This window comes from Salvelinus fontinalis, chromosome 10 (genome assembly GCF_029448725.1).
Source record: "Salvelinus fontinalis isolate EN_2023a chromosome 10, ASM2944872v1, whole genome shotgun sequence".
NCBI lineage: Eukaryota > Metazoa > Chordata > Actinopteri > Salmoniformes > Salmonidae > Salvelinus > Salvelinus fontinalis.
In genome coordinates this window covers 469,720-495,405 of record NC_074674.1, presented here as the reverse complement: position 1 = coordinate 495,405, position 25,686 = coordinate 469,720, and the positions used below count along the sequence as shown (strand labels likewise).

The window sequence follows — 25,686 nt, the reverse complement described above, 5'->3', positions numbered from 1 at the left end:
GTATACATTAAGGAGGAAAGGGCTCTTTATTTCTCTCTGTGTGGAAGTGTCAGCACTCTCTCTCGATTCAGACTTTAGACTTCTATAAAAATGCTAAGGCTGAGGGGTGGGATGATCCTTCTAGTCATTTAAATGCCACGTGTGTGTGTGTGTGTGTTTGTGTCTGTGCGTGTATTCATGAGTTGGACTTGGAACCGAAAGGTTGCAAGATCGAATCCCCGAGCTGATAAGGTAAAAATCTGTCGTTCTGCCCCTGAACAAGGCAAACCCGCTGTACCTAGGCCGTCATTGAAAATAAGAATTTGTTCTTAAAACTTCTTAGGGATAGGCATCCCATCAGCGGAACACCAGTTGACAACATCCGGTGTAATTGGAGGGCGCACAATTCAAATAAATAATCGTATATTAAACATTCATGAACATACAAGTATCTTATATCATTTAACTTCTCTCATCTACGGATCCCTTTTACGAGATCACTTTCCTACACAACCGCTAGAATTGCAGGGCGCCAAATGCAAAAATATTACTAAAAATATTTATAATCATGCAATCACAAGTGAGATCTACCAAAACACAGCTTAGCTTGTTGTTAATCCACCTATCGTGTCAGATTTTGAAAATATACTTTACAGCGAAAGAAATCCAAGCTTTTGTGAGTGTAGCTTTCAATGCTACAACAAGCTAGTCTTATATTAGCTTGGTTAGCTTGGTCACGAAAGTCAGAAAAGCAATGAAATTAATCGCTTACCTTTGATAATCTTCGGATGTTTCCACTCACGAGACTCCCAGTTACACAACAAATGTTATTTTTGTTTGATAAATATTACTTTTATCACCAAAAACCGCCATTTGGGTTGCGCATTATGCTCAGAAACTCAAAGCCGTGTTCCGTTCGACAAATTCCAAAAAGTATCTGTAATGGTCGTAGAAACATGTTGAATGTTTTTTTATAATCAATCCTCAGGTTGTTTTTAACAAACATAATCGATAATATTTCAACCGGACCATAACCTATTCATTCAGAGACGAAAGGAAAATGGGGAGCCCCTCTCGCGTTCGCAGGAACTGTTCGGAAGACACTTGACTAGTTTTGAAAAAACTTGTTCATTTTTCAAAATAAAAGCCTGAAACTATGTCTAAAGCCTGGTCACGGCCTGAGGAAGCCATTGGAAAATGAATCTGGTTGATACCCCTTTAAATGGAGGATAGGCGGGCCAGGAAACACAGATAAATAAAAAAAATATAACTTCTGGGTTACATTTTCTCAGGTTTTCGAATGCAGAATAAGTATTGTTATACTCACAGACAATATTTTGACAGTTTTGGAAACTTTGGAGTGTTTTCTATCCTAATCTGTAAATTATATGCATATTCTACGATCTGGGCCAGAGAAAATGTCCGTTTACGTTGGGCACGTTACTTAACCTGTTGGGGATGTGGGCGCTGTTTAGACTATTTATGCTAATTGGGTAATTTTTGAAACGGCTTCCCACAAAATCCTTGATCGTACAATATGCATATTATTATTATTATTGGATAGAAAACAGTCTATAGTTTCTATAGGAGTTGAAATTTTGTCTCTAAGTGGAACAGAGCCCATTCTACAGCAATTTCCCTGACATGGATTCAGATTTCAGAAATGTTGGCCACTGTTCTGAAGTCAGTTAAAAGGGCACTCTTATTGCTATGACTGTACGGACACTTCTTACGTCTTCCCCTGGATGCCTTTACGTGATGACGATTCCAATGGGGTCGATTGCGCGTTCACAAGCCCTATAAATCAAAAAACCCTGTAGCTAGCAAGTCTTTTCTTGGTGCGTCACGCGCGTGGAGGACACCGACCCTCTCCTGTTCCAAGCGTTAGTTTAGCCTGTTATATTTCTCCGGTCATCTTTTCACTCGTTATAGGAGTTAAAAACATCATAAGGTAGTTAATTTAAAGCGTTTTATAGCAATTTATATCCGTTTAGTGCGATTTTGGGACATTTATTTTTGCAACGATGTGAATAGTTGGGCACGCTTTTCAGTTCATCCCGAACGCAGTTGTCATTTCCACATGGCAAGAGGACAGCTTTCCACCAAAAGACGATTACTCCCAAGAAAGGATCCTTTGCCCAAGATACTGATGGAAGAACAGCTCAAGGTAGGACATTTTTATTATGATAAATCGTGTTTCTGTCGAAACATTTTAGTGGCTTAGGACGCCATGTTTTTTGACGTAGCTTCGCTTGGCGCAAACTGTATTGAAAAGTAAGGATAAATTAAAAAATGTAATTCCGCAATTGTATTAAGAATTAAATTGTCTATCAATCCCTGTCCACCCTATATTTTTTAGTCACGTTTATGAGTATTTATGTATAAGAGTAGATCACTGTCTAAGTGGCGCAAGGACATTTTCTGACCAGCTTGTCTACATTTCACATTGTCTAACCATGATTTTGGTGGCTAAATATAAACATTTGCGATCAAACTCTATATGGATTGTGTAATATGATGTTACAGGAGTGTCATCGGAAGAATTCTGAGAAGGTTAGTGAAAAAATTAATATCTTTTGGCGATGTTGACTTTTATCGCTCACTTTGGCTAGAATCAATGCTGGGCTGCTATGTGCTATGTGCTATGCTAATATAACGATTTATTGTGTTTTCGCTGTAAGACACTTAGAAAATCTGAAATATTGTCTGTATTCACAGGATCTGTGTCTTTCGATTCGTGTATGCTGTGTATTTTTACGAAATGTTTGATGATTAGTAAGTAGGTAAACACGTTGCTCTAAGTAGTTTTTCTATTCCATTTGTGACGGTGGGTTGCAATTGTAACCTATGCCATCTACCTGAAATATGCACTTTTTTCTAACAAAACCTATCCCATACCATAAATATGTTATCAGACTGTCATCTAATGAGTTTTTTTGTTGGTTAGGGGCTATAAATATCTTAGTTTAGCCGAATTGGTGATGGCTACTGGTGTTGGTGGACAAATAAAAGATGGTGGATTATGCTAATGTGTTTTTAGGTAATAGATGTACATCTTTACATATTGTGTCTTCCCTGTAAAACATTTTAAAAATCGGACATGTTGACTGGATTCACAAGATCTGTGTCTTTCATTAGCTGTATTGGACTTTAATGTGTGAAAGTTAAATATTTAAAAAAAATATTTTTTTTGAATTTCGCGGCACTGGTTTTTCAGTGGGGGGGGGGGGGGTGTGCCGCTAGCGCCACGCTGATCCTAGACAGGTTAAATTAAAAAAAGAAAAATCTGAGCCCTAGCGCTATTAAAAGCTTAAATTCTTGTTAATCTAACTGTGTTGTCCGATTTACAATAGGCTTTACAGTGAAAGCATACCATGAGATTGTCTGAGGACGGCGCCCCACATCAACATATTTTTCAACCAGCACAGGCTTCATAAAATCACAAATAGCAATTAAATACATATCTTCCTTTTGAAAATCTTCCTCTGTTTGCAATCCCAAGGATCTCAGTTACACCATGAATGGTTGTTTTGTTAGATAAAATCCTACTTTTTATCCCAAAAAGTCAGTTTAGTTGGCGCCATCGATTTCAGTAATCCACTCCTTCAACATGCAGACAAAGGAGCTACTGCTAAACTTTGTTCAAACAAGTCAAACTACATTTCTATGTAATCCTCAGGTACCTTAAAATGTAATGAACTATAATATTTCATATGGAAAGAAGTATGTTCAATAGAAAGGTAAAATTAATAATAGCACGTCCTCTTCATCGCGCGCAAACAGACTGATTTTGAACTGGTATTCTTTGTACAAAAGCTCCAAATTCTTGCTTGTTTTTGAAGAAACAAGCATGAAACAACGAACAAAGACTGTTGACATCTAGTGAAAGCAATAGGAATTGCAATCTGGGAGCTGGAATTACATAGAACACATAGCTTTCCATTATTTTCCAATTCTGGTTGGTTTTTCTTTGGAATTTTGCCTGCCATATCAATTGTGTTATGGTCTCAGACATTATTTTATCATTTCTAGAAACTTCAACGTCTTTTCTATCCAATGCTACACATTATATGCATATCCTGGCTTCTGGGCCTGAGTAACAGGCAGTTTACTTTGGCCACGTCAGTCAGGCGGAAATTCAGGAAAATAGACCCTAGCTCCTGAGTTGCCTAGTTAAATATAGGTTAAAAAAGTGTGTGTGTGTGTGTGTGTGTGTGTGTGTGTGTGTGTGTGTGTGTGTGTGTGTGTGTGTGTGTGTGTGTGTGTGTGTGTGTGTGTGCGTGCGCGTGTGCGTGCGCGTGCGTGTGCGTGTGCGTGTGTGTGTGTGTGTGTGTTTGTATTTATTTATGGCTCTTTCAGAAGGGAACTTGAATTAGAGGCTGAAGGCGAGACAGCCTGTAGGGAGGAGGTCAGAGACCTGGCCGTGTGGTGCCAGGACAACAACCTCTCCCTCAACGTGATGAAGACAAAGGAGATGATTGTGGACTACAGGAAAAGAGAACCGAGCACGCCCCCATTCTCATTCACGGGGCTGCAGTGGAGCAGGTTGAGAGTTTCAAGTTCCTTGGTGTCCACATCACCAACAAACTAACATGGTCCAAGCACACCAAGACAGTCATGAAGAGGGAGAGACAAAACGTATTCCCCCTCAGGAGACTGAAAAGATTTGGCATGGTTACTCAGATTCTCAAAAGGTTCTACAGCTGCACCATCGAGAGCCTCCTGACTGGTTTCACCACTGCCTGGTATGGCAACTGCTCAGCCTCCAACTGCAAGGCACTACGTACGGCCCAGTACATACCTGGGGCTAAACTTCCTGCCATCCAGAACCTTTATATCAGGCAGTGTCAGAGGAAGGTCCTAAAAATTCCATCCACCCTAGTCATAGACTGTTCTCTCTGCTACCGCACGGAAAGCAGTACCGGAGCGCCAAGTCTAGGTCCAAGAGGATTCTAAACAGCTTCTACACCCAAGCATGAACATGTACATGCTTAGCCTCCCGGGTGGCGCAGTGGTCCACCAGAGTCTCTGGGTTCGCGCCCAGGCTGGGCTGGGTTCGCGCCCAGGCTCTGTCGCAGCCGGCCGCAACCGGGACGTCCGTGGGGCGACACACAATTGGCATAGCGTCGTCCGGGTTAGGGAGGGTTTGGCCGGTAGGGATATCCTTGTCTCAGTATGTAAAATGTAATAAAATGTATGCACTCTACTGTAAGTCGCTCTGGATAAGAGCGTCTGCTAAATGACTAAAATGTAAATGTAAAAAAAGGAAATACTACATACTACTTCAAATAACCGGTGCCCCCACACATTGACTCTGTATCGGTACCCCCCTGTATATAGTCTCCCTATTGTTATTTCACTGCTGCTCTTTAATTACTTTTATCTATTATTCTTATCTGTATTTTTTGAAACTGCATTGTTGGTTAGGGGCTCTTAAGTAAGCATTTCACTGTAAGGTCTACACCTGTTGTATTCGGCGCGTGTGACTAATACAGTTTGATTTGATTTGAAGTGCTGACAGAATGGAGAGCTGCAGCCCGTGAAGTTGACTGTTTTTCTTTATTTTTTACTCTTTTCTACATTGTAGAATAATAGTGAAGACATCAGAACTATGAAATAACACATATGGAATCATGTAGTAACCAAAAAAGTGTTAAACAAATCAAAATGTATTTTGTATTTGAGATTCTTTAAAGTAGCCACCCTTTGCCTTGATGACAGTCCATTATTCCTTTAAGACCTGAAAGTCAGTCAATCCGGAACATTTCAAGAACTTTGAAAGTTTCTTCAAGTTCAGTCGCAAAAACCATTAAGCGCAGAGTGAAGGAGAAGTAGCCAACAAGTACTCAACATATGTGGGAACTCCTTCAAGACTGTTGGAAAAGCATTCCATGTGAAGCTGGTTGAGAGAATGCCAAGAGTGTGCAAAGCTGTCGTAAAGGCAAAGGGTGGCTACTTTGAATAATCAAAAATCTAAAATACATTTTGATTGGTTGAACCATTTTTTGGTTTAATTCCGTATGTGTTATTTAATTGTTTTGATGACTTGACTATTATCCTACAATGTAGAAAATAGTAAAAATAAAGACAAACCCTTGAATGAGTAGAGTCCTAACTTTTGACTGGTACTGTATATGTATGGCCTCCTTGATAGGAATCCTTGTTTATGTGTGTACTATTTACCAGAAACAATGTAGCGGGAAGGGATTATGAAGCTTCTTCTGAAGGGCTATCGTGTGTGTGTGTGTGTGTGTGTGTGTGTGTGTGTGTGTGTGTGTGTGTGTGTGTGTGTGTGTGTGTGTGTGTGTGTGTGTGTGTGTGTGTGTGTGTGTGTGTGTGTGTGTGTGTGTGTGTGTGTGTGTGTGTGTCTATGCATATGTATCTGTGGGTTTGCGGTGTGTGTGTGTGTGTGTATGTGTGCGTATGTCTCTGTGTTTGTAATGTATGTGTCTCCGATCAATTGTGTGTACACATGTGCGTGTGCTTGATTAAGTGCGTGCGCACACGCAGAGGCAGCAGCAACAGTGATGTGGGCAGCCTCTTTTGAAGGGCCCTCATGTTGTGATGAAGATGTTTTTACTGTCGGAGAAGTGCTGCTCGCGCATTTATATTTCACCAGGAGAATTCAAGCCTGCTGAATGTGTCAAGGCAGGACCATTTGTGTTTATGACTTCATTACAAATGTATTTAAAAAAATGCAGAGTGTTTATGAATGTGTGGGGTCATTTTGGGGTCCATAGTGGTCACCAGATGTACCGTACATGCACTCCTCTATCCCTCAGAGGTATAAACAACAAACCTGAGAGAGGAACTGGCAAAAAACCCACACACTAAAAAGTGAGTGTTCGTCATTTATTTATTTATTTAGAACATTTATTTATCTAGGCAAATCAGTTAAGAACAAATTCTTATTTACAATGACGGCCTACCAAAAGCCAAAAAGCCTCCTGCGGGGACGGGGGCTGGGATTTAAAAAAATAATATATGTACATAAATAAATATAGGACAAAACACACATCACGACAAGAGAGACAACACAACACTAAATGAAGAGAGACCTAAGACAACAACACAGCAAGGCAGCAACACATGACAACAGAGCATGGTAGAACACAACATGACAACCACATGGTAGCAACACAACATGGCAGCAGCACAAAACATGGTACAAACATTATTGGGCACAGACAACAGCACAAAGGGCAAGAAGGTAGAGACAGCAATACATCACGCAAAGCAGCCACAACTGTCAGTAAGAGTGTCCATGATTGAGTCTTTGAATGAAAGATGGAGATAAAACTGTCCAGTTTGAGTGTTTTTTGCAGCTCGTTCCAGTCGCTAGCTGCAGCAAACTGAAAAGACGAGCGACCCAGGGATGTGTGTTCTTTGGGGACATTTAACAGAATGTGACTGGCAGAACAGGTGGAGGATGAGAGTTGCAGTAGATATCTCAGATAGGAGGGAGTGAGGCCTAAGAGGGTTTTATAAATAAGCGTCAACCAGTGGGTCTTGCGACAGGTATACAGAGATAACCAATTTACAGAGGAGTATATAGTGCAGTGTTGTGTCCTATAAGGAGCATTGGTGGCCGAATGGTAAAGAACGTCTAGCCACTCGAGAGCACCCTTACCTGCCAATCTATAAATGATGTCTCTGTAATCTAGCATGGGTAGGATGGTCATCTAAATCAGGGTTAGTTTGGCAGCTGGGGTGAAAGAAGAGCGATTACGATAGAGGAAACCAAGTCTAGATTTAGCTTTAGCCTGCAGCTTTGATATGTGCTGAGAGAAGGACAGTGTACCATCTAGCTATACTCCCATGTACTTGTATACGGTTCTTTGGGCAGGATGGTGGTTTTATGTGGAACTACAATAACTGAAAGAACCCTCTGAGCTATTTAATGGTTATTTACAGTTCACAAAAGGGTTCTTAGCTCTTTAAGTGATCATTAAGATGTAGGGTAGGTGGCTCATTCACAACCATGAGTGAGAGTGTCATTCCTGTTTATCCAATGTGTTGTGTTATGCCATTGCTCATTATATATGGCTGTAGCCAGTTATGGTGTCTTGTGAAAGATTCCTCTATGGCCTTGTTTCAACTCAGAATGGCGGACTACATCAGTCAGTGATTCTCTTCCACAGGATCTCCCCGCTGTTCCAGAGGTTGTTCGATTAAATACATTTGATACATCTGCAACATGCAACTTTTTGGGTGACCTGACCAAATAGAAAATGTATGTAGATCTGTCATTTTCAATGAAAGCACGTCTAAGAAGCAGTAGTTATGTTCTATGAGTGCTATTTCTATGATACCTGTTCTTAAGTTTTCTTTGTTTACCTTTCGGTTTTGTACACCAGCTTCAAACATTTGAAAATACAATATTTAGGTTTAGATGGTACATTGATTCTCTTCAATGCTTGCTTGTTTTGTCACAAACTGAAATTAGATGAACTATTCGGGCGTGCAACAGGTCTGCAATCAAGCAGTTTGGTTCAGGGACATGTGTGTGCGTGCGTGTGTAATGTTTGGAGTGGAGAGGGTGGGGGTTAAGGTCCTAAGCTCTGATATCCATATGAATGGAACAGCTTTTACTCTGTAATCCTCCCATTTCCAGCTCTACCCTGTGTCCTCTGTCTGTTCTTTCATGCTTTCATACACACTAAAAACAAATGGTTCTATATAGTGCCAAATAAGCGTTCTTTGGCTTGTAACCATAGCGGAACCCTTTTTGGTGCCCTTCCCTAAGGTTCTATAAAAAAAAAGAATCTCAATCTCAAAGGTTCTTTGTAGAACGACACTGTTTTTTAAATTAAATTCTGTTTTAATAGCCATATTATACTGTTACATTTCCATAGATTCTATTATTTTGTTCAGTAGCGAGTTGAGTCAGGTATGCTAGCTCTGGAACAGCTGGAGGTCCCTAAAGAGAGAATTTGAAAAGTACTTACTTACATAACTGCTCTCAATTGACACAAGACACCATTACAGATTATAATCACACACAGTGTAACATGTAATAGCATAACTCAACAGATTAGATCAACTGGAATGATACTGTCACTCAGAGTTGCACAAAAAGAGCTGGGCAGGAACCACATTTCAAAAATTATTCTTCGCCTACATTTGAATGATCACTGAAAGAGGAAAAAAACACTTTTATGAACTGCAAAGAAATATTGGTGGTCTATTTACGTGTGTGTGTGTGTGTGTGTGTGTGTGTGTGTGTGTGTGTGTGTGTGTGTGTGTGTGTGTGTGTGTGTGTGTGTGTGTGCGTGTGCGTGCGTGCAAGCCTCCCTGCCTGTTTGTGTATTCGCATGCCTGCCTGCTTTTGTATGTCTGTGTGTGTGTGTGTCGGTGTTGGTGTGCATGTGTGTGTGTGTTTAAAGGAGACAAGTATTCCCATTTTCCCATCTAGCTGTGTGTTCACGTATGTATGCTGGTCCTAAGTGATTCAGATTCTCTGCATGTTTCTTTGCACAAAGTATGCAGGTGGTCATGCGTGCAGTGTGAGAGTTGCCCCTGGTGTAGTCGGACGAAGAAAAGCCTTGAATCCGCATCCATTCCCCTCTATATTGGAGGCACGGAAAACACAGTACAAACACAATAGTGGGTGATAGTGGTGCCTGGAACTCATTTAAAACCATTCTCACTGAGCTATTAATTTTACAGTGACCACAAACAGTTACACAGAGGGGCCTTCAATCCCTTTATACCTATTCACATTCAGCACCGACTTTCACTGCAACAGCAAACAACACAAATAACTCACTTACCGCCACAGCCAGCCTGTCAACTTATTCACATTCAGATCGTGTGTAGGCCTATGTTTTTTATATCTCTATTCCTCCAGTGTGGGCTTAAGGAACGTGTAGCTAGTGGGTTGTGTTTGTGTGTGTGTGTGTGTGTAGCTAGTGGGCTCACGCAGAGTTTGTTTACTACTAGAGGATGATGTCTCATGGACTATTGAGCTGATGCAAGATATCTAAGGAAAAGGCAGGCGGATTAAAAAAGCCATGTAAGAATTCAGAAAATTCGCCCCAAATACATGCCAACATAATGTAGAAACTCATAAAATCAATCTTAAATACACATCTAGAATATGCTTCAGAATGAAATGGAATAGTACTGTCACGACCAACACTCCAAGGTCTAAACTCAAATAAGAGGCAAAAACTAACCACACCTGTTTAGGTTTGAGATAAAGCTATTAGGTATGTTAGACCTGGGGTGTAAATTGTACACTGAACAACAGTATAAAGGCAACATGTAAAGTGTTGGTCTCATGTTTCATGAGCTGAAATAAAAGATCCCAGAAATGTTCCATTTGCACAAAAAGCATATTTCTTTCAAATGTTGTGCACAAATGTGTTTACCGCCCTGTTAGTGAGCATTTCTCCTTTTCCAAAATAATCCATCCACCTGAAAGGTGTGGCATAACAAGAAGCTGATTAAACAGCATGATCATTACACAGGTGCACCTTGTGCAGGGGACAATAAAAGTCCACTCTAACGTGTGCAGTTTCATCACACAACACAATGACACAGATGTCTAAAGTTTTGAGGGAGCATGCAATAGCCAGAGAATTTAATGTTAATTTCTCTACCATAAGCTGCCGCCAACGTTGTTTTACAGAATTTGGCAGTATGTCAAACTGGCCTCACAACCACGGACCATGTGTAACCACGCCAGACGATAACCTCCACATTCGGCTTGCTCACCCAAGGGATTGTCTGAGACCAGCCCCCAGAGAGCTGATGAAACTGTGGGTTTGCACAACCGAAGAAATGCTGAACAAACTGTCAGAAACCATTTCAGTGAAGCTCATCTGCGTGCTTGTCGGACCAGGGTCTTGACCAGACTGCAGTTCAGCGTGGTAACCAACTTCAGTGGGCAAATGCTCACTTTCGATGGTCACTGGAATGCTGAAGAAGTGTGCTCTTCACGGATGAATCCCAATTTCATTTGTACCGGATAGATGGCAACATGCATGGCGACGTGTGGGTGAGCAGTTTACTGATGTCAATGTTGTGAACAGATTGCCCCATGGTGGCGGTGGGGTTATGGTATGGGCAGACAAGCTACAGACAACAAACACAAATACATTTCTTCGATGGCAATTAGAACGAATAGAGATACCGTGATGAGATCCTGAGGCCCATTGTCGTGCCATTCATCCGCCACCATCACCTCATGTTAATGCAGGGCCCCATGTCGCAAGGATCTGTACACATATTTCCAGTATAGCTAGGCTGTCTAAACAGTGACATGATCAGCCTGAAAGCCTGGTGGATTTGAATTTGTGGAATTGTTGGGGATAATATTGAATTGGGAATTTAATTATTGGAATTTACTTAACATTGGAATTGAATGTAATTGAATCTGAATTCTCAGACTGACCTGGAATTTGTGTGGAATTAAATCAAGTTTACAGGGAGAGAGAATTTAATTGGAATTGAATTTGTTGTGCAACAAAAGTTTTCCCTAATGTCTTAGGAAAACAAGTTTGGTTCTGGTCTTTGACTTCTGTCTTAGACTCCGCTATGCTCTCCTTCTAGCTCTCTCTCTCCCTCCATGCCTCTCTCCCTCCCACCTATTGAGCCCCGTCCCGGTAAATGATATACCCAGGACTGAATGTGTGCTAAGCCACTTCCTTGAGATTGGATTAGCGAGCAGTAAGCTAAAACTCACCTCACCTCTCCGTACACACACACACACACACACACACACACACACACACACACACACACACACACACACACACACACACACACACACACACACACACACACAGTTATCTCAAACACACTGTCCCACGACACATTTTTTCACCCAACGTTTTTAATCACAAGTAACACACACACACACACACTCTCACAGACAGCCTAAATCTCAGTTCATCAGATTGAATCCTCTCTGCCAGGTCCAACCAATAAAAGCCCCAAATATGCTTTTAGGTGTAAATCCCTTCCTGTTTTGGAGCTAGATTAGGTCTAGGCAATCACAGAGCAAACAAAGTCACACCCTCATCCAAATCCCATTTTAATCCCACAGCCACAAACACAGCGGGGGGCATGGGCAGTGTACTGTATGTGTGCATGTGTGTGTGAGAATGAATGAGTGAATGAATGAATTAATGAATTACATTTTATTTTTGTGTCAAATCGCCAGTTGGCAACCCATCCCTTGCGGGATTAATTGGCACATAAACAAACATTATAATGATTCACAGTGATAATTCTCCTGTGTTCTGCACAGTACACAATGCATATAGAATGAAAAATAAGTCAATACATAATAGTAGATAATGTTACACGCAAACACATTTGAGTTCCTCAAGGGTTCTTTACAATTCACAAAATGGTTCTTTGCTCGTTTAGTGATTATTCAAATGTAGGGGAGGCAGCTTATATATTTTGTGGCGTTGGTTTATGCCCAGCTCTTTTTGTGCAACTGTGAGTGAGTGTCATTCTAGTTTGTCTACTGTGTTGTGTTGTGACACTTTCTATTATAAATGACTATGGCTATGAAGTTGTTTTGTCAATTGAATATATTTGACGAAATCAGTCAATGGCTGTCAATTCCTTTCTCAGGAACTCACAGCTGTTCCAGAGGTAGCTCCCTTCATTCAATTTCTCAATGAACACAATATTAACACCAATGGCGTTTTTACAATATAATACGTCTGACCAGAATTTAAAAAAAACTGTATAAGTCTTCAAAATGATCTACAAAAAAATATTTCAGATTGAGAAATGTTCTTTATAGAACCATTCTCCATAAAGGTTCTATAAAGAAACATAAAAAAGTTCTATATAGCTTGGTGCTATATAGAACCTTTTGGAATGGTTCTTTATAGAACCTTGGGAAAGGGTTATTTATAGCACCGTACAGGTTCTATTTAGAACCTTATGAGCATGGTTCTTTGTTGAACCTTCAAATAAGGGTTCTATATAGCACCATAAAGGGTTCTGTTATGGTCACAAGCCAAAGAACCCCTATCTGGTACTATTTAGAACCATTCATATTGTGTAACACAAAATACTCTGTAGTGTCAAAGAGGAAAAACATTTGTAAAACACAATCATGAAAACACAAAAAAAATAAGAATATGTTTACGGTACAGCGTTATTCCGTGCTGTACAAAATGGTCAAAGGTACAAAGGTGTGTGTACCTTATGTGTACCTTTGTAGGGATTCATATGTTGATGATGTAACACATATTTGCTGGTCCGTGGTGTGTAATGAGGAGCAACCAGACGCTGCACTTGACACATTTATGAAATTGCTTTTTCCAGTTACTAATTAGCATGCAGCCATTAAGAAAATGACTGTAAAAACGGTTAAATCCCAGTGGATTGATGAGGAATTGAAAAATTGTATGGTTGAGAGGGATGAGCTAAAAGATATTGCAAATAAGTCTGGCAGCCCAACTGATTGGCAAATGTACTGCAAATTGAGAAATCATTAGACTAAACTAAATAAAAATAAACTATACTATGAAACAAAGATAAATTATATAAAGAAGGATAGTAAAATGCTTTGGGGCACCTTAAATGGCTCATTCATCACAGAGCCCACTGATATTGTCAACTACTTTAATGACTTTTTCATTGGCAAGATAATCAAACATAGGGATGACATGACAGCAACAAACGCTGACACTACACAGTCAAGTATATCGTACAAAATTATGAAAGACAAGAATTGTACTTTTGAATTCCGTAAAGTCAGTGTGGAAGAGGTGAACAAATGATTGTTGTCTATCAACAATGTCAAGCTACCAGGTACTGACAATCTGGATGGAAAATTACTGAGGGTAATAGCAGACAATATTGCTACTCCTATTTGTCATATCTTCAATTTAAGCCTACTAGAAAGTGTGTGCCCTCAGGCCTGGAGGGAAGCTAAAGTCATTCCACTACCCAAGAATATTAAATCCCCCTTTATTGGCTCAAATAGCCGACCAATCAGCCTGTTACCAACCCTTAGTAAACTTCTGGAAAAAAACGGACTTTCAGCACGCTTATAGGGAAGGACACTCAACAAGCACAGCACTTACACAAATGACTGGTGATTGGCTGAGAGAAATTTATGATAACATGATTGTGAGGGCTGTCTTGTTAGACTTCAGTGCAGACTTTTGACATTATCGATCATAGTCTGCTGCTGGAAAAACATATGTGTTATGGCTTTACAACCCCTGCTATAATGTGGATAAAGAGTTACCTGTCTAACAGAACACAGAGGGTGTTCTTTAATGGAAGCCTCTGAAACATAATCCAGGTAGAATCAGGAATTCCCCAGGGTAGCTGTTTAGGCCTCTTGCTTTTTTAAATTTTTGCTAATGACATGCCATTGACTTTGAGTAAAGCCAGAGTATCTATGGATGCAGATGTCTTAACACTATGAACGTCACCTACTACAGTGACTGAAATGACTGCAACACTTAACAAAGCGTTGCCGTTAGTTTCGGAGTGGGTGGCAAGGAATAAGTTAGCCCTAAATATTTCAAAAACTAAAAGCATTGTATTTGGGACAAAACATTCACTAAACCATAAACCTCAACTAAATCTTGTAATAAATAATGTGGAAATTGAGATAGTTGAGATGACTAAACTGCTTGGAGTAACCCTAGATTGTAAACTCATGGTCAAAACATATTTATACAATAGTAGCTAAGATAGGGAGAAGTAATGCCCATAATGTAGCGCTGCTCTGCCTTCTTAACAACACTATCAACAAGGCAGTTCCTACAAGCCCTAGTTTTGTCGCACCTTGACTACTGTTCAGTCGTGTGGTCAGGTGCCACAAAAAAGGACTTAAGAAAATTGCAATTGGCTCAGAACAGGGCAACACAGCTGGCCTTTGGATGTACACAGAGAGCTAATAAGTGATATGCATGTCAATCTCTCCTGGCTCAAAATGGAGGAGAGATTGACTTCATCACTACTTGTATTTATGAGATGTCATGTTGAATGTACCGAGCTATCTTTCTAAACTACTGGCACACAGCTCGGACACCCATGCATACCCTACAAGACATGCCACAAGAGGTCTCTTCACAGTCCCCAAGTACAGAACATACTATGGGAGGCGCACAGTACTACATAGAGCCATGACTACATGGAAGTCTATTCCACATCAAGTAACTAATGCAAGCAGTAAAATTTGATTTAAAAAAAGAAAATAACACCTTATGGAACAGCGGGGACTGTGAAGCAACACAAACATAGGCACAGACATATGCACACACACGCAGACATATGCACACACACACACACACACACACACACACACACACACACACACACACACACACACACACACACACACACACACACACACACACACACACACACACACACACACACACACACACACACACACGATAACATACGCACTATACACACACATAACCATGGATTTAGTACTGTAGATATGTAGTAGTGGTAGAGTAGGGGCCTGAGGGCACTCAGTGTGTTGTGAATTCTGTGAATGTATTGCAAAGCAGCAGCAAATGGAGTTACATAATAAATACAAATACACATAAGAACTCACATGGTACTGGTCGAAACCATTTAGGGTACATGTGCGGATAATCTAGTATAATGGTACATTGTTCTGTAGTTCCCATGGCATCCTAGTAGCAGCCTAAGCAGAGAGCTCCTGTAAATGTGTACATAATTCATTATTTGCAAATGTTTTTAATTGTGTTTTTTTATCAGCTGTTTTGTTTTGGATAATATGGAGTTTAATGGCAAATTTCTAGGTGGTGTTGACCCACAAATGTGCAGATGGACTGACAGGTCAACTAGCTAGCCAAGCCAAAAAGTGTAGGCATTTATAAAAACTGAACTTCACGTGAAAATGCGCTGATCCTCCCGTAGACCATGTGGACACACTGTTTCTAGTGGTTGATGCATTGCATTGCAAGATGGCAAAAGTAGCCTAGTAGTAGCTTTGGGGAATATATGATGGTAGTCTTTTTCATAACAAAATAAAACAGGCAGCTAGGCCTAAATAGAATAACAAAATGCAATAATTTGCTGTTAGTGAGAAGAGCGAAAATATGTGTTATACCTTGCATTAAAAAAGACTTAGCAAAAGGCATCCCATAATCCATAGGCCTAATACATACATTATAAACGTTGCAGAATAAATTCCTCACATTTTCGGGCCATGATGAGTTCACATTCCCAAAGTAAACATACAACAAATTTCCATGCGCATCTCATTTAATTGGGCCTATTGGATAGGTTAGTAAAAATTTTCAATGTTTTGCTCTATCCATTCCGAAAGGGAACGTGGTTTATAACCCATTGATAACATACAGTATAATTTAACAGATGAATAGACAGTTTATATTTTGCCTTGATTTGTGTAGGTTACCATTGTAAGTAGGTCTATACTCTATTTTTCAGTTTTAGAATTCTTGGGCAATGCAGCATATTTAGGTTTGGGAAAAAGATGGCCTAAATGAAAAACATTATTGAATTCAAACCATCTGTTTACAGGTCCACAACAACTTGCAAAAATGTTTTGTCTTTCAGAATCGGTCAGATACAGCAAATGTCACTGCTAACATAAACATTCTGCCATCCCCTCCAAGATATTTGATCAAGTTCACCAGTGCTATTTCCTTTATTTCCTTTAGATACTGTCTTGGCCTAATTCCAATACTTCCAAAGTATACAGCAAATAATATTGCCAACATCAACATAGAAGGTGAATGATGGACATATTTCAGGTGGAGTTTAATGCTCATTCACAGTTTTATGACAGGTATGATTCATAGCGGGAAACATGCGTATGTGTGACATGCGCCAATCTCAATGTTTTTGTGTCTGCTCAGTCTTTTAAGAATATATTTAGTGCAACATTTCCACAACGTTTTATAAATGAGGCCCCTGAAGCTTGAGAGGAATGTAAGATGCAATAGAGGAATGCAGTGCTGAGGCAGAGGGCTCGTCGTGAGGACGACTAGCTACTACTCTGCACTGTGTGTGGTGAGCTTTCTGGGCATCAGCCAAGTGGGTGCCATACATTGTGAAGGAGGAGAATTCCAATAGCTACACGACTGAGGCTGGCTCCCAGAGTAGCATTCTACATGATCGTCAAAGGACATGATCGTGGACTACAGGAAAAGGAGGGCCGAACACGCCCCCGTTCACATCGACAGAGCTGTCGTGGAGCGGCTCGAGAGTTTCAAGTTCCTTGGTGTCCACATCACCAACAAACTATTATGGTCCAAACACTCCAATTAAAGTTGTGAAGGGGGCACAACAATGCATTTTCCCCCTCAGGAGACTGAAAAGATTTGGCATCTGACCATAAGACTCCTCAAGTTGTTGGAAATATTTACTTTAAAAAAGTAGAAATATGTATTCTTGCTAATCTCTATTATGTTTAGAGACCTGGTGGCGCAGCAGGATAGTCAAGTAACTATGAGGTTGTGAGTTCAAATCCCAAGCGAGGTTGAGTTCCAAGTAATCAGCATACACTCCGCTACCATCTGAATTTTGCTGTAAAATTACGGTAACTAGTTTAAGATTTACCGTATTTTCACAGCAACTAGACAAAAACCATGACACATTGTTCTAAAAACGTCCCAGGATCAAACCGGGAACTCACACACACACACACATACACGGTGGCAGGTAGCCTAGCAGTTAAGAGCATTTGAATCCCAGAGCGACTAGTTGAAATATCTGCAGTCGTGCCCTTGAGCAAGGCACTTAACCCTATTTGCTCTGGATAAAATCGTCTGCTAAATGACGCAAATGTAAAATGTACCTAGACAAAAACCTGCAGAGGACCACGACTATTTAAATTGAATTAATGTAAATGATGACTTTCAAAGTAAAATATTCTAAATTACACTTGACTCGTAGGTTTTCACATGCTCAAATGTTGTCACGTGTAGTTTCATGTCAACACATGTTGATATTTTGCATCCCGATGTTGTCATATGTATTTCACATGAATTTTACCTGAGATCATGCTCTCACATTTGCTCACGTTGCTATATGTAGTTTTATGTTAACACATAAATGTGACATGTGTTACTTCACATGTCGTCACATTATCACACTAACTACACGTTAAATCACACAAGATCACGTGTTCACATGTGTTCACGTGAAATTCATGTGGTTTTTCCGTAAGGGATCCGCTGTCTGTACCAGCATTGTGTTAGTTTGGTGGACTGAGCTTTGTCCTGAGAGTGTGTGTGTTCTATGGTTCTAGGCGAATTGGTCAGGTCAATGGTGTGTGTAGAAGGTCAAGGACAGCATGTACTCTCCTAAAGCAGTTACAACGCCATCAGCTAGGACATAGCCCTAGCATAATTACATTAAACTTTCTGCAGCACACGCATTGCGCATCACATGCACGCACACACACACGCACGCACATACACTCACTCACACCGGACACGCACGCACACACACACACACACACACACACACACACACACACACACACACACACACACACACACACACACACACACACACACACACACACACACAGTAACCTTTTGCAGAGAAGTTAAAGACACACTCAGCAGTGACTTAGAAGGGACATGAAATCTTAGTTGGGACAGACAAAGTTATTCCTGGTATTCTTCCTCAGTTCTCCTCCTGTTATGTACTAACTGTCTATTTTCTGTTGTTCTGTGTGTGTCTGTCTGTGTACTGTCATGGGTTTATTCTTCATATGTGTGTTGTTACTTTTTCATTTAACAATAGCATGATTTTGGTGCCTCATTTTCAATAATTGAGCATTTGTGGAGGTTATAGACCTTGCATTTGCGTCCCAATCGTTGGCCATTGTTTTGCGTTCGGAGCTAAAAGCGTACTGTAATATCGGCACATCGAAACAACTCCGACAAACACAACAGCAACGGTTTGTTTGTTTGTTCCATGCAGACATTCTGCGAGTGTGTACCCAGCTCCTCCCAGATCAAACACCGCTGGTCGGACTCAGACACAGTCAGAGAGACCCCCTCACCCACCAAGGTAAGAGCGCACACACACCTTACCTCTCTCACACACACACACACACCTATAACGCAAACACACGTGCAGGCTACTAGACCCACCCGATTACTCTCTTACACCTCAAACTTCTAATATTGTAACCCAACCTGCCCAACGTTACAATTCTACACACTGTATCACCCCACTGTGAACCTGACATAAAACTATGTGTTATAGTTCATTTTTAACATGCAAGCAATTCCTAAAATAATGATGCATTATCTTATATTCAGTATTGCAGTTATATCTATTCTTTCATGTGGTGAAATGTGTTTTTGGAAAGATGAAAGTCCTCTAATGTAACTCGTGACTTGTCGTGTGACAAGTAGCCTAGTGGTTAGAAAGGCGAGCAAGCATGAATGTTGACAGTTTGAATCCCGGGTCTGACTGGAAAGATCATGCGGGAAGTGAGCTGGCAACTTGGAGGGTTGCTGGTATCAAATCCAAGATGCCATCGCCTGCCGTTGTGAACTTCAGAAGGCACTTAACCCCAAAAAATAGCTGCTCCACTGGTGCTCAATGTATGTGTGTCTTTCAGAGAAGCCAATGCTGACTTGGGTCTAATGTAAATCAGTAAATCAAATCACATTTTATTGGTCACATACACATGGTTGGCACATGTTAATGCGAGTGTAGCGAAATGCTTGTGCTTCTAGTTCCGACAAGTAATAACTAACAAGTAATCTAACACATTCAAAACAACTACCGTATACACACAAATGTAAGGGAGGAATAAGAATATGTACATATAAATATATGGATGAGCGATGGCTGTGCGGCACAGGCAAGATGCAGTAGATGGTATAGAGCAGTATATGCATATGAGATGAGTAATGTAGGATATGTATACAATATTAAAGTGGTGTTATTTAAAGTGACCAATGATAGGCATAGGCAATATGCAGTAGATGGTATAGAACAGTATATACATATAAGATGAGTGATGTAGGATATGTAAACATTATTAAAGTGCCGTTATTTTAGGTGACTAGTGATACAGTTGAAGTCGGAAGTTTACATACACTTAGGTCATTTTTCAACCACTCCACAAATTTCTTGTTAACAAAATATAGTTTTGGCAAGTCGGTTAGGACATCTACTTTGTGCATGACACAAGTAATTTTTCCAACAATTATTTACAGACAGATTATTTAACTTATTTTACATACACTTAGGTTGGAGTCATTAAAACTCATTTTTCAACCACTCCACAAATGTCTTGTTAACAAAATATAGTTTTGGCAAGTCGGTTAGGACATCTACTTTGTGCATGACACAAGTAATTTTTCCAACAATTGTTTACAGACAGATTATTTAACTTATAATTATAAGTTTCACAATTACAGTGAGTCAGAAGTTTACATACACTAAGTTGACTGTGCCTTTAAAGAGCTTGGAAAATTCCAGAAAATGATTTCATGGCTTTAGAAGCTTCTGATAGGCTAATTGACATAATTTGAGTCAATTGGAGGTGTACCTGTGGATGTATTTCAAGTCCTACCTTCAAACTCAGTGCCTCTTTGCTTGACATCATGGGAAAATCAAAAGAAATCAGCCAAGATCTCAGAAAAAAAATTGTAGACCTCCACAAGTCTGGCTCATTCTTGGGAGCAATTTACAAATACCTGAAGGTACCACGTTCACCTGTACAAACAATAGTACGCAAGTATAAACACCATGGGACCACGCAGCCGTCATACCGCTCAGGAAGGAGATACGTTCTGTCTCCTAGAGATGAACGTACTTTGGTGCGAAAAGTGCAAATCAATCCCAGAACAACAGCAAAGGACCTTGTGAAGATGCTGGAGGAAACAGGTACAAAAGTCTCGATATCCACAGTAAAACGAGTCCTATATCAACATAACCTGAAAGGCCTCTCAGCAAGGAAGAAGCCACTGCTGCAAAACCGCCATGAAAAAGCCAGACTACGGTTTGCAACTGCACATGGGGAACAAAGATTGTACTTTTTGGAGAAATGCATTTCACAAAATAGATGGCATCATGAGGAAAGGAAAATTGTCTGGATATATTGAAGCAACATCTCAAGACATCAGTCAGGAAGTTAAAGCTTGGTCGCAAATGGGTCTTCCAAATGGACAATGACCCCAAGCATACTTCCAAAGTTGTTGCAAAATGGCTTAAGGACAACAAAGTCAAGGTATTGGAGTGGCCATCACAAAGCCCTGACCTCAATCCTATAGAACATTTGTGGGCAGAACTGAAACATTGTGTGTGAGCAAGGAGGCCTACAAACCTGACCCAGTTACACCAGCTCTGTCAGGAGGAATGGGCCAAAATTCACCCAACTTATTGTGGGAAGCTTGTGGAAGGCTACCCGTAATGTTTGACTCAAATTAAACAATTTAAAGGCAATGCTACCAAATACTAATTGAGTGTATGTCAAATTTAAATCAAATCAAATGTATTTATATAGCTCTTCTTACATCAGCTGATATTTCAAAATGCTGAAACGAAACCCAGCCTAAAACCCCAAACAGCAAGCAATGCAGGTGTAGAAGCACGGTGGCTATGAAAAACTCCCTAGAAAGGCCAAAACCTAGGAAGAAACATAGAGAGAAACCAGGCTATGAGGGGTGGCCAGTCCTCTTCTGGCTGTGCCGGGTGGAGATTATAACAGAACATGACCAAGATGTTCAAATGTTCATAAATGACCAGCATGGTCAATAATAATAATCACAGTAGTTGTCGAGGGTGCAACAAGTCAGCCCCTCAAGAGTAATGGCTTTTCATAGCCGATCATTGAGAGTATCTCTACCGCTCCTGCTGTCTCTAGAGAGTTGAAAACAGCAGGTCTGGGACAGGTAGCACGTCCGGTGAACCGGTCAGGGTTCCATAGCCGCAGGCAGAACAGTTGTAACTGGAGCAGCAACACGACCAGGTGGACTGGGGACAGCAAGGAGTCATCATGCCAGGTAGTCCTGAGGCATGGTCCTAGGGCTCAGGTCCTCCGAGAGAGAGAAAGAAAGAGAGAAAGAGAGAATTAGAGAGGGCATACTTAAATTCACACAGGACACCGGATAAGACAGGAGAAATACTCCAGATATAACAAACTGACCCTAGCCCCCCCCGGCACATAAACTACTGCAGCATAAATACTGGAGGCTGAGACAGGAGGGGTCAGGAGACACTGTGGCCCCATCCGATGATACACCCAGACAGGGCCAAACAGGCAGGATATAACCCCACCCACTTTGCCAAAGCACAGCCCCCACACCACTAGAGGGATACCTTCAACCACCAACTTACCATCCTGAGACAAGGCCGAGAATAGCCCAAAAAGATCTCCGCCATGGCACAACCCAAGGGGGGGCGCCAACCCAGACAGGAAGACCACGTCAGTGACTCAACCCACTCAAGTGACGCACCCCTCCTAGGTACGGCATGGAAGAGCACCAGTAAGCCAGTGACTCAGCCCCTGTAATAGGGTTAGAGGCAGAGAATCCCAGTGGAGAGAGGGGAACCGGCCAGGCAGAGACAGCAAGGGCGGTTCGTTGCTCCAGAGCCTTTCCGTTCACCTCCACACTCCTGGGCCAGACTACACTCAATCATAGGACCTACTGAAGAGATGAGTCTTCAGTAAAGACTTAAAGGTTGAGACCGAGTCTGCGTCTCTCACATGGGTAGGCAGGACATTCCATAAAAATTGAGCTCTATAGGAGAAAGCCCTGCCTCCAGCTGTTTGCTAAGAAATTCTAGGGACAATTCTAGGGACATGTCAGGAATTGTGAAAAACTGAGTTTAAATGTATTTGGCTAAGGTGTATGTAAACTTCCGACTTCAACTGTACCTTTATTAAGTACATTTATTAAAATGGCCAGAGATTTGAGTCTGTATGTTGACAGCAGCCTCTCTATGTTAGTGATGGCTGTTTAACAGTCTGATGGCCTTGAGATAGAAGCTATTTTTCAGTCTCTCGGTCCCAGCTTTGATGCACCTGTACTGACCTCGCCTTCTGGATGATAGAGGGGTGAACAGGCAGTGGATCGGATGGTTGTTGTCCTTGATGATCCTTTTGGCCTTCCTGTGACATCGGGTGCTGTAGGTGTCCTGGAGTGCAGGTAGTTTGCCATCCTGAGACAAGGCCGAGTGTAGCCCACAAAGATCTCCGCCATGGCACAACCCAAGGGGGCGCGCCAACCCAGACAGGAATACCACGTCAGTGACTCAACCCTCAACCACCCCGGTGACAGCACTACCCTCTGGAGAGCCTTACGGTTGTGGGCGGTGCAGTTGCCGTACCAGGCGATGATACAGCCCAACAGGATGCTCTCGGTTGTGCATCTGTAAAAGTTTGTGAGTGTTTTAGGTGACAAGCCACATTTCTTCAGCCTCCTGAGGTTGAAGGAGCGCTGTTGCACCTTCTTCACCAAGCTGTCTGTGTGGGTGGACCATTTCAGTTTGTCCGTGATGTTTACGCCCAGGAACTTAAAACTTCCCACCTTCTCCACTACTGTCCCGTCGATGTGGATGGGGTGTTGCTCCCTCTGCTGTTTCCTGAAGTTCACAATCATCTCCTTTGTTTTGTTGACGTTGAGTTGGAGGTTACTTTCCTGACACCACACTCCGAGGTCCCTCACCTCCTCCCTGTATGCCGTCTCGTCGTTGTTGGTAATCAAGCCTGCCACTGTAGTGTCGTCTGCAAACTTGATGATTGAGTTGGAAGCGTGCATGGCCAAGCAGTCATGAGTGAACAGGGAGTACAGGAGAGGGCTTAGAATGCACCCTTGTCATGCCCCAGTGTTGAGGATCAGCGGGGTGGAGATGTTGTATCCTACCTTCACCACCTGGGGGCGGCCCGTCAGGAGTCCAGGACCCAGTTGCACAGGGCAGTTGCACAGGGCGAGTTTGGAGGGTACTATGGTATTAAATGCTGAGCTGTAATCAATGAACAGCATAGGTATTCCTCTTGTCCAGATGGGATAGGGCAGTGAGCAGTGTGATGGCGATTGCAAATTGGAGTGGGTCTAGGCTATCAGGAAGGGTGGAGGTGATATTCCCCTTGACTAATCTGTCAAAGCACTCAAAACAGAAGTGAGTGCAACGGGGCGATAGTCATTTAGTGCAGTTACCTTAGCTTTCTTGGGAACAGGAACAATGGTGGCCATCTTGAAGAATGTGGGACAACATACTGGGATAGGCATTGATTGAATACGTCCGTAAACACACCAGCCAGCTGGTCTGCGCATGCTCTGAGGACGCGGCTAGGGATGTCGTCTGTAGCTCTAAAGCCGAGGCAAAATTTAGTCTAATGTATCTGAAGACTAGGCTTGCTTCGGTCTAATGTAGCTCTAAAGCCTCGGCTAACTCGAGTCTAAAGTAGCTCTAAAGCCTCGGCTACCTCGAGTCTAATGATCATGGTTCACCCGAGTTCTTATTCCAGGTATTGTCACAGATGGAGATTTGAAGTGTTCTCATTGAGAGGAGAGGGGATAGGATGACTTAAGCATTTTACTGTCAGTAGCTGTGGAGAACAGCACAGCACGGCTCAAGTGTTAATAAAATACAATTGGATTTGATGTGATGTGTGTTGTCACGATATGGCTGTGGCACTTTCTCTCTTTCTGGATTTCACCCTCTCTGTCTCGGCCTGTCTATGCTCATTCTTTCTGTTTCTGCCTGTCTCTCTCTTCCTTCATGTTTTAATCCCCCTTTCCCCCTCTCTCTTTCACCCTCCCTCTCTCTCCCCTGCTCTCTTGCGCTCTCTCTTTCTTTCTCCCTCTCTTTCTCTCCCTCCACCTCCCCATCCCCCCTTTCTCTCTCTCTCCCTTGAACCTCCTCCCCATCTACCCTCTCTCTCTGTTTCTGCCTGTCTCTCTCTTCCTTCATGTTTTATTCCCCCTTTCCCCCTCCCTCTCTCTCCCCTGCTCTCTTGCGCTCTCTCTTTCTTTCTCCCCCTCTTTCTCTCCCTCCACCTCCCCATCCCCCCTTTCTCTCTCTCTCTCCCTTGAACCCCCTCCCCATCTACCCTCTCTCTCTGAGAGGATGATGAGAACTGAGGTGCTCATCTACAAGGAGGATTAGGGCTCCTTTGCGACGTCAGCCTCGCCTCGTCAGTGTCTCCATCACCATGGCGATCGCATTCAGGGGATTATCACATATTAAATGTCACATTTGCGCATGGAGCAGAACAGGTGGCAAACCCTGGCTCAATAGAAATACCTCAATTAACCATGGATTTAGATTGTGTTGCTGTACCACCCCACACGAGTGCATGTGGGGAGGTACAGAATATTAATGTGTGTGTGGAGGTCTGTGGGTATGTATGTATGTATGTATGTATGTATGTATGTGTGTGTGTGTGTGATCTCCGCTGTATCTACTGTAGTTTTATAGTTACCTAATGAGCGGATGGAGCCCGTCATCTAGCCACCAGCCTATGACCCAGTAATGTCCCTACAGGGAGGTCTTGCCTCCCAGTGTGCCTCCTCTCATCCCAGAGTAAGCTGTCTGAAACAGAAGAGAGGGAGAAAGTAAGAGAGAGACAGAGAGGTAGAGGTAGAGAGAGAGAGAGAGAGATTAACAAACACAAACAGAGTTTTAAAATACCTTTATTGGGTCTGGGAACCCACAACACAATAAACACTCAAACAAACAAAAACATGGTTAAACATCAATTAACCCTTGTGTGGTGTTCATGTTTTTGTT

The 25,686-nt window shown here is 41.8% G+C and overlaps 1 protein-coding gene across 2 annotated transcripts in view; it reads left to right on the top strand.

The window, feature by feature from the left end:
- LOC129863327 (fibrinogen C domain-containing protein 1-like) overlaps nucleotides 1-25,686 on the top strand; it is a 256,911-nt gene that overhangs the window by 42,802 nt on the left and 188,423 nt on the right. Inside the window, exon 2 of one of the 2 annotated variants that reach the window (XM_055935218.1) lies at nucleotides 18,910-18,999. The exons of the other annotated variant lie outside the window; for it this stretch is intronic. Within the exon in view, the coding sequence (XP_055791193.1) occupies nucleotides 18,910-18,999 (90 nt within the window). The remainder of the gene's footprint in view (nucleotides 1-18,909; nucleotides 19,000-25,686) is intronic. 2 annotated transcript variants of the gene reach the window in all.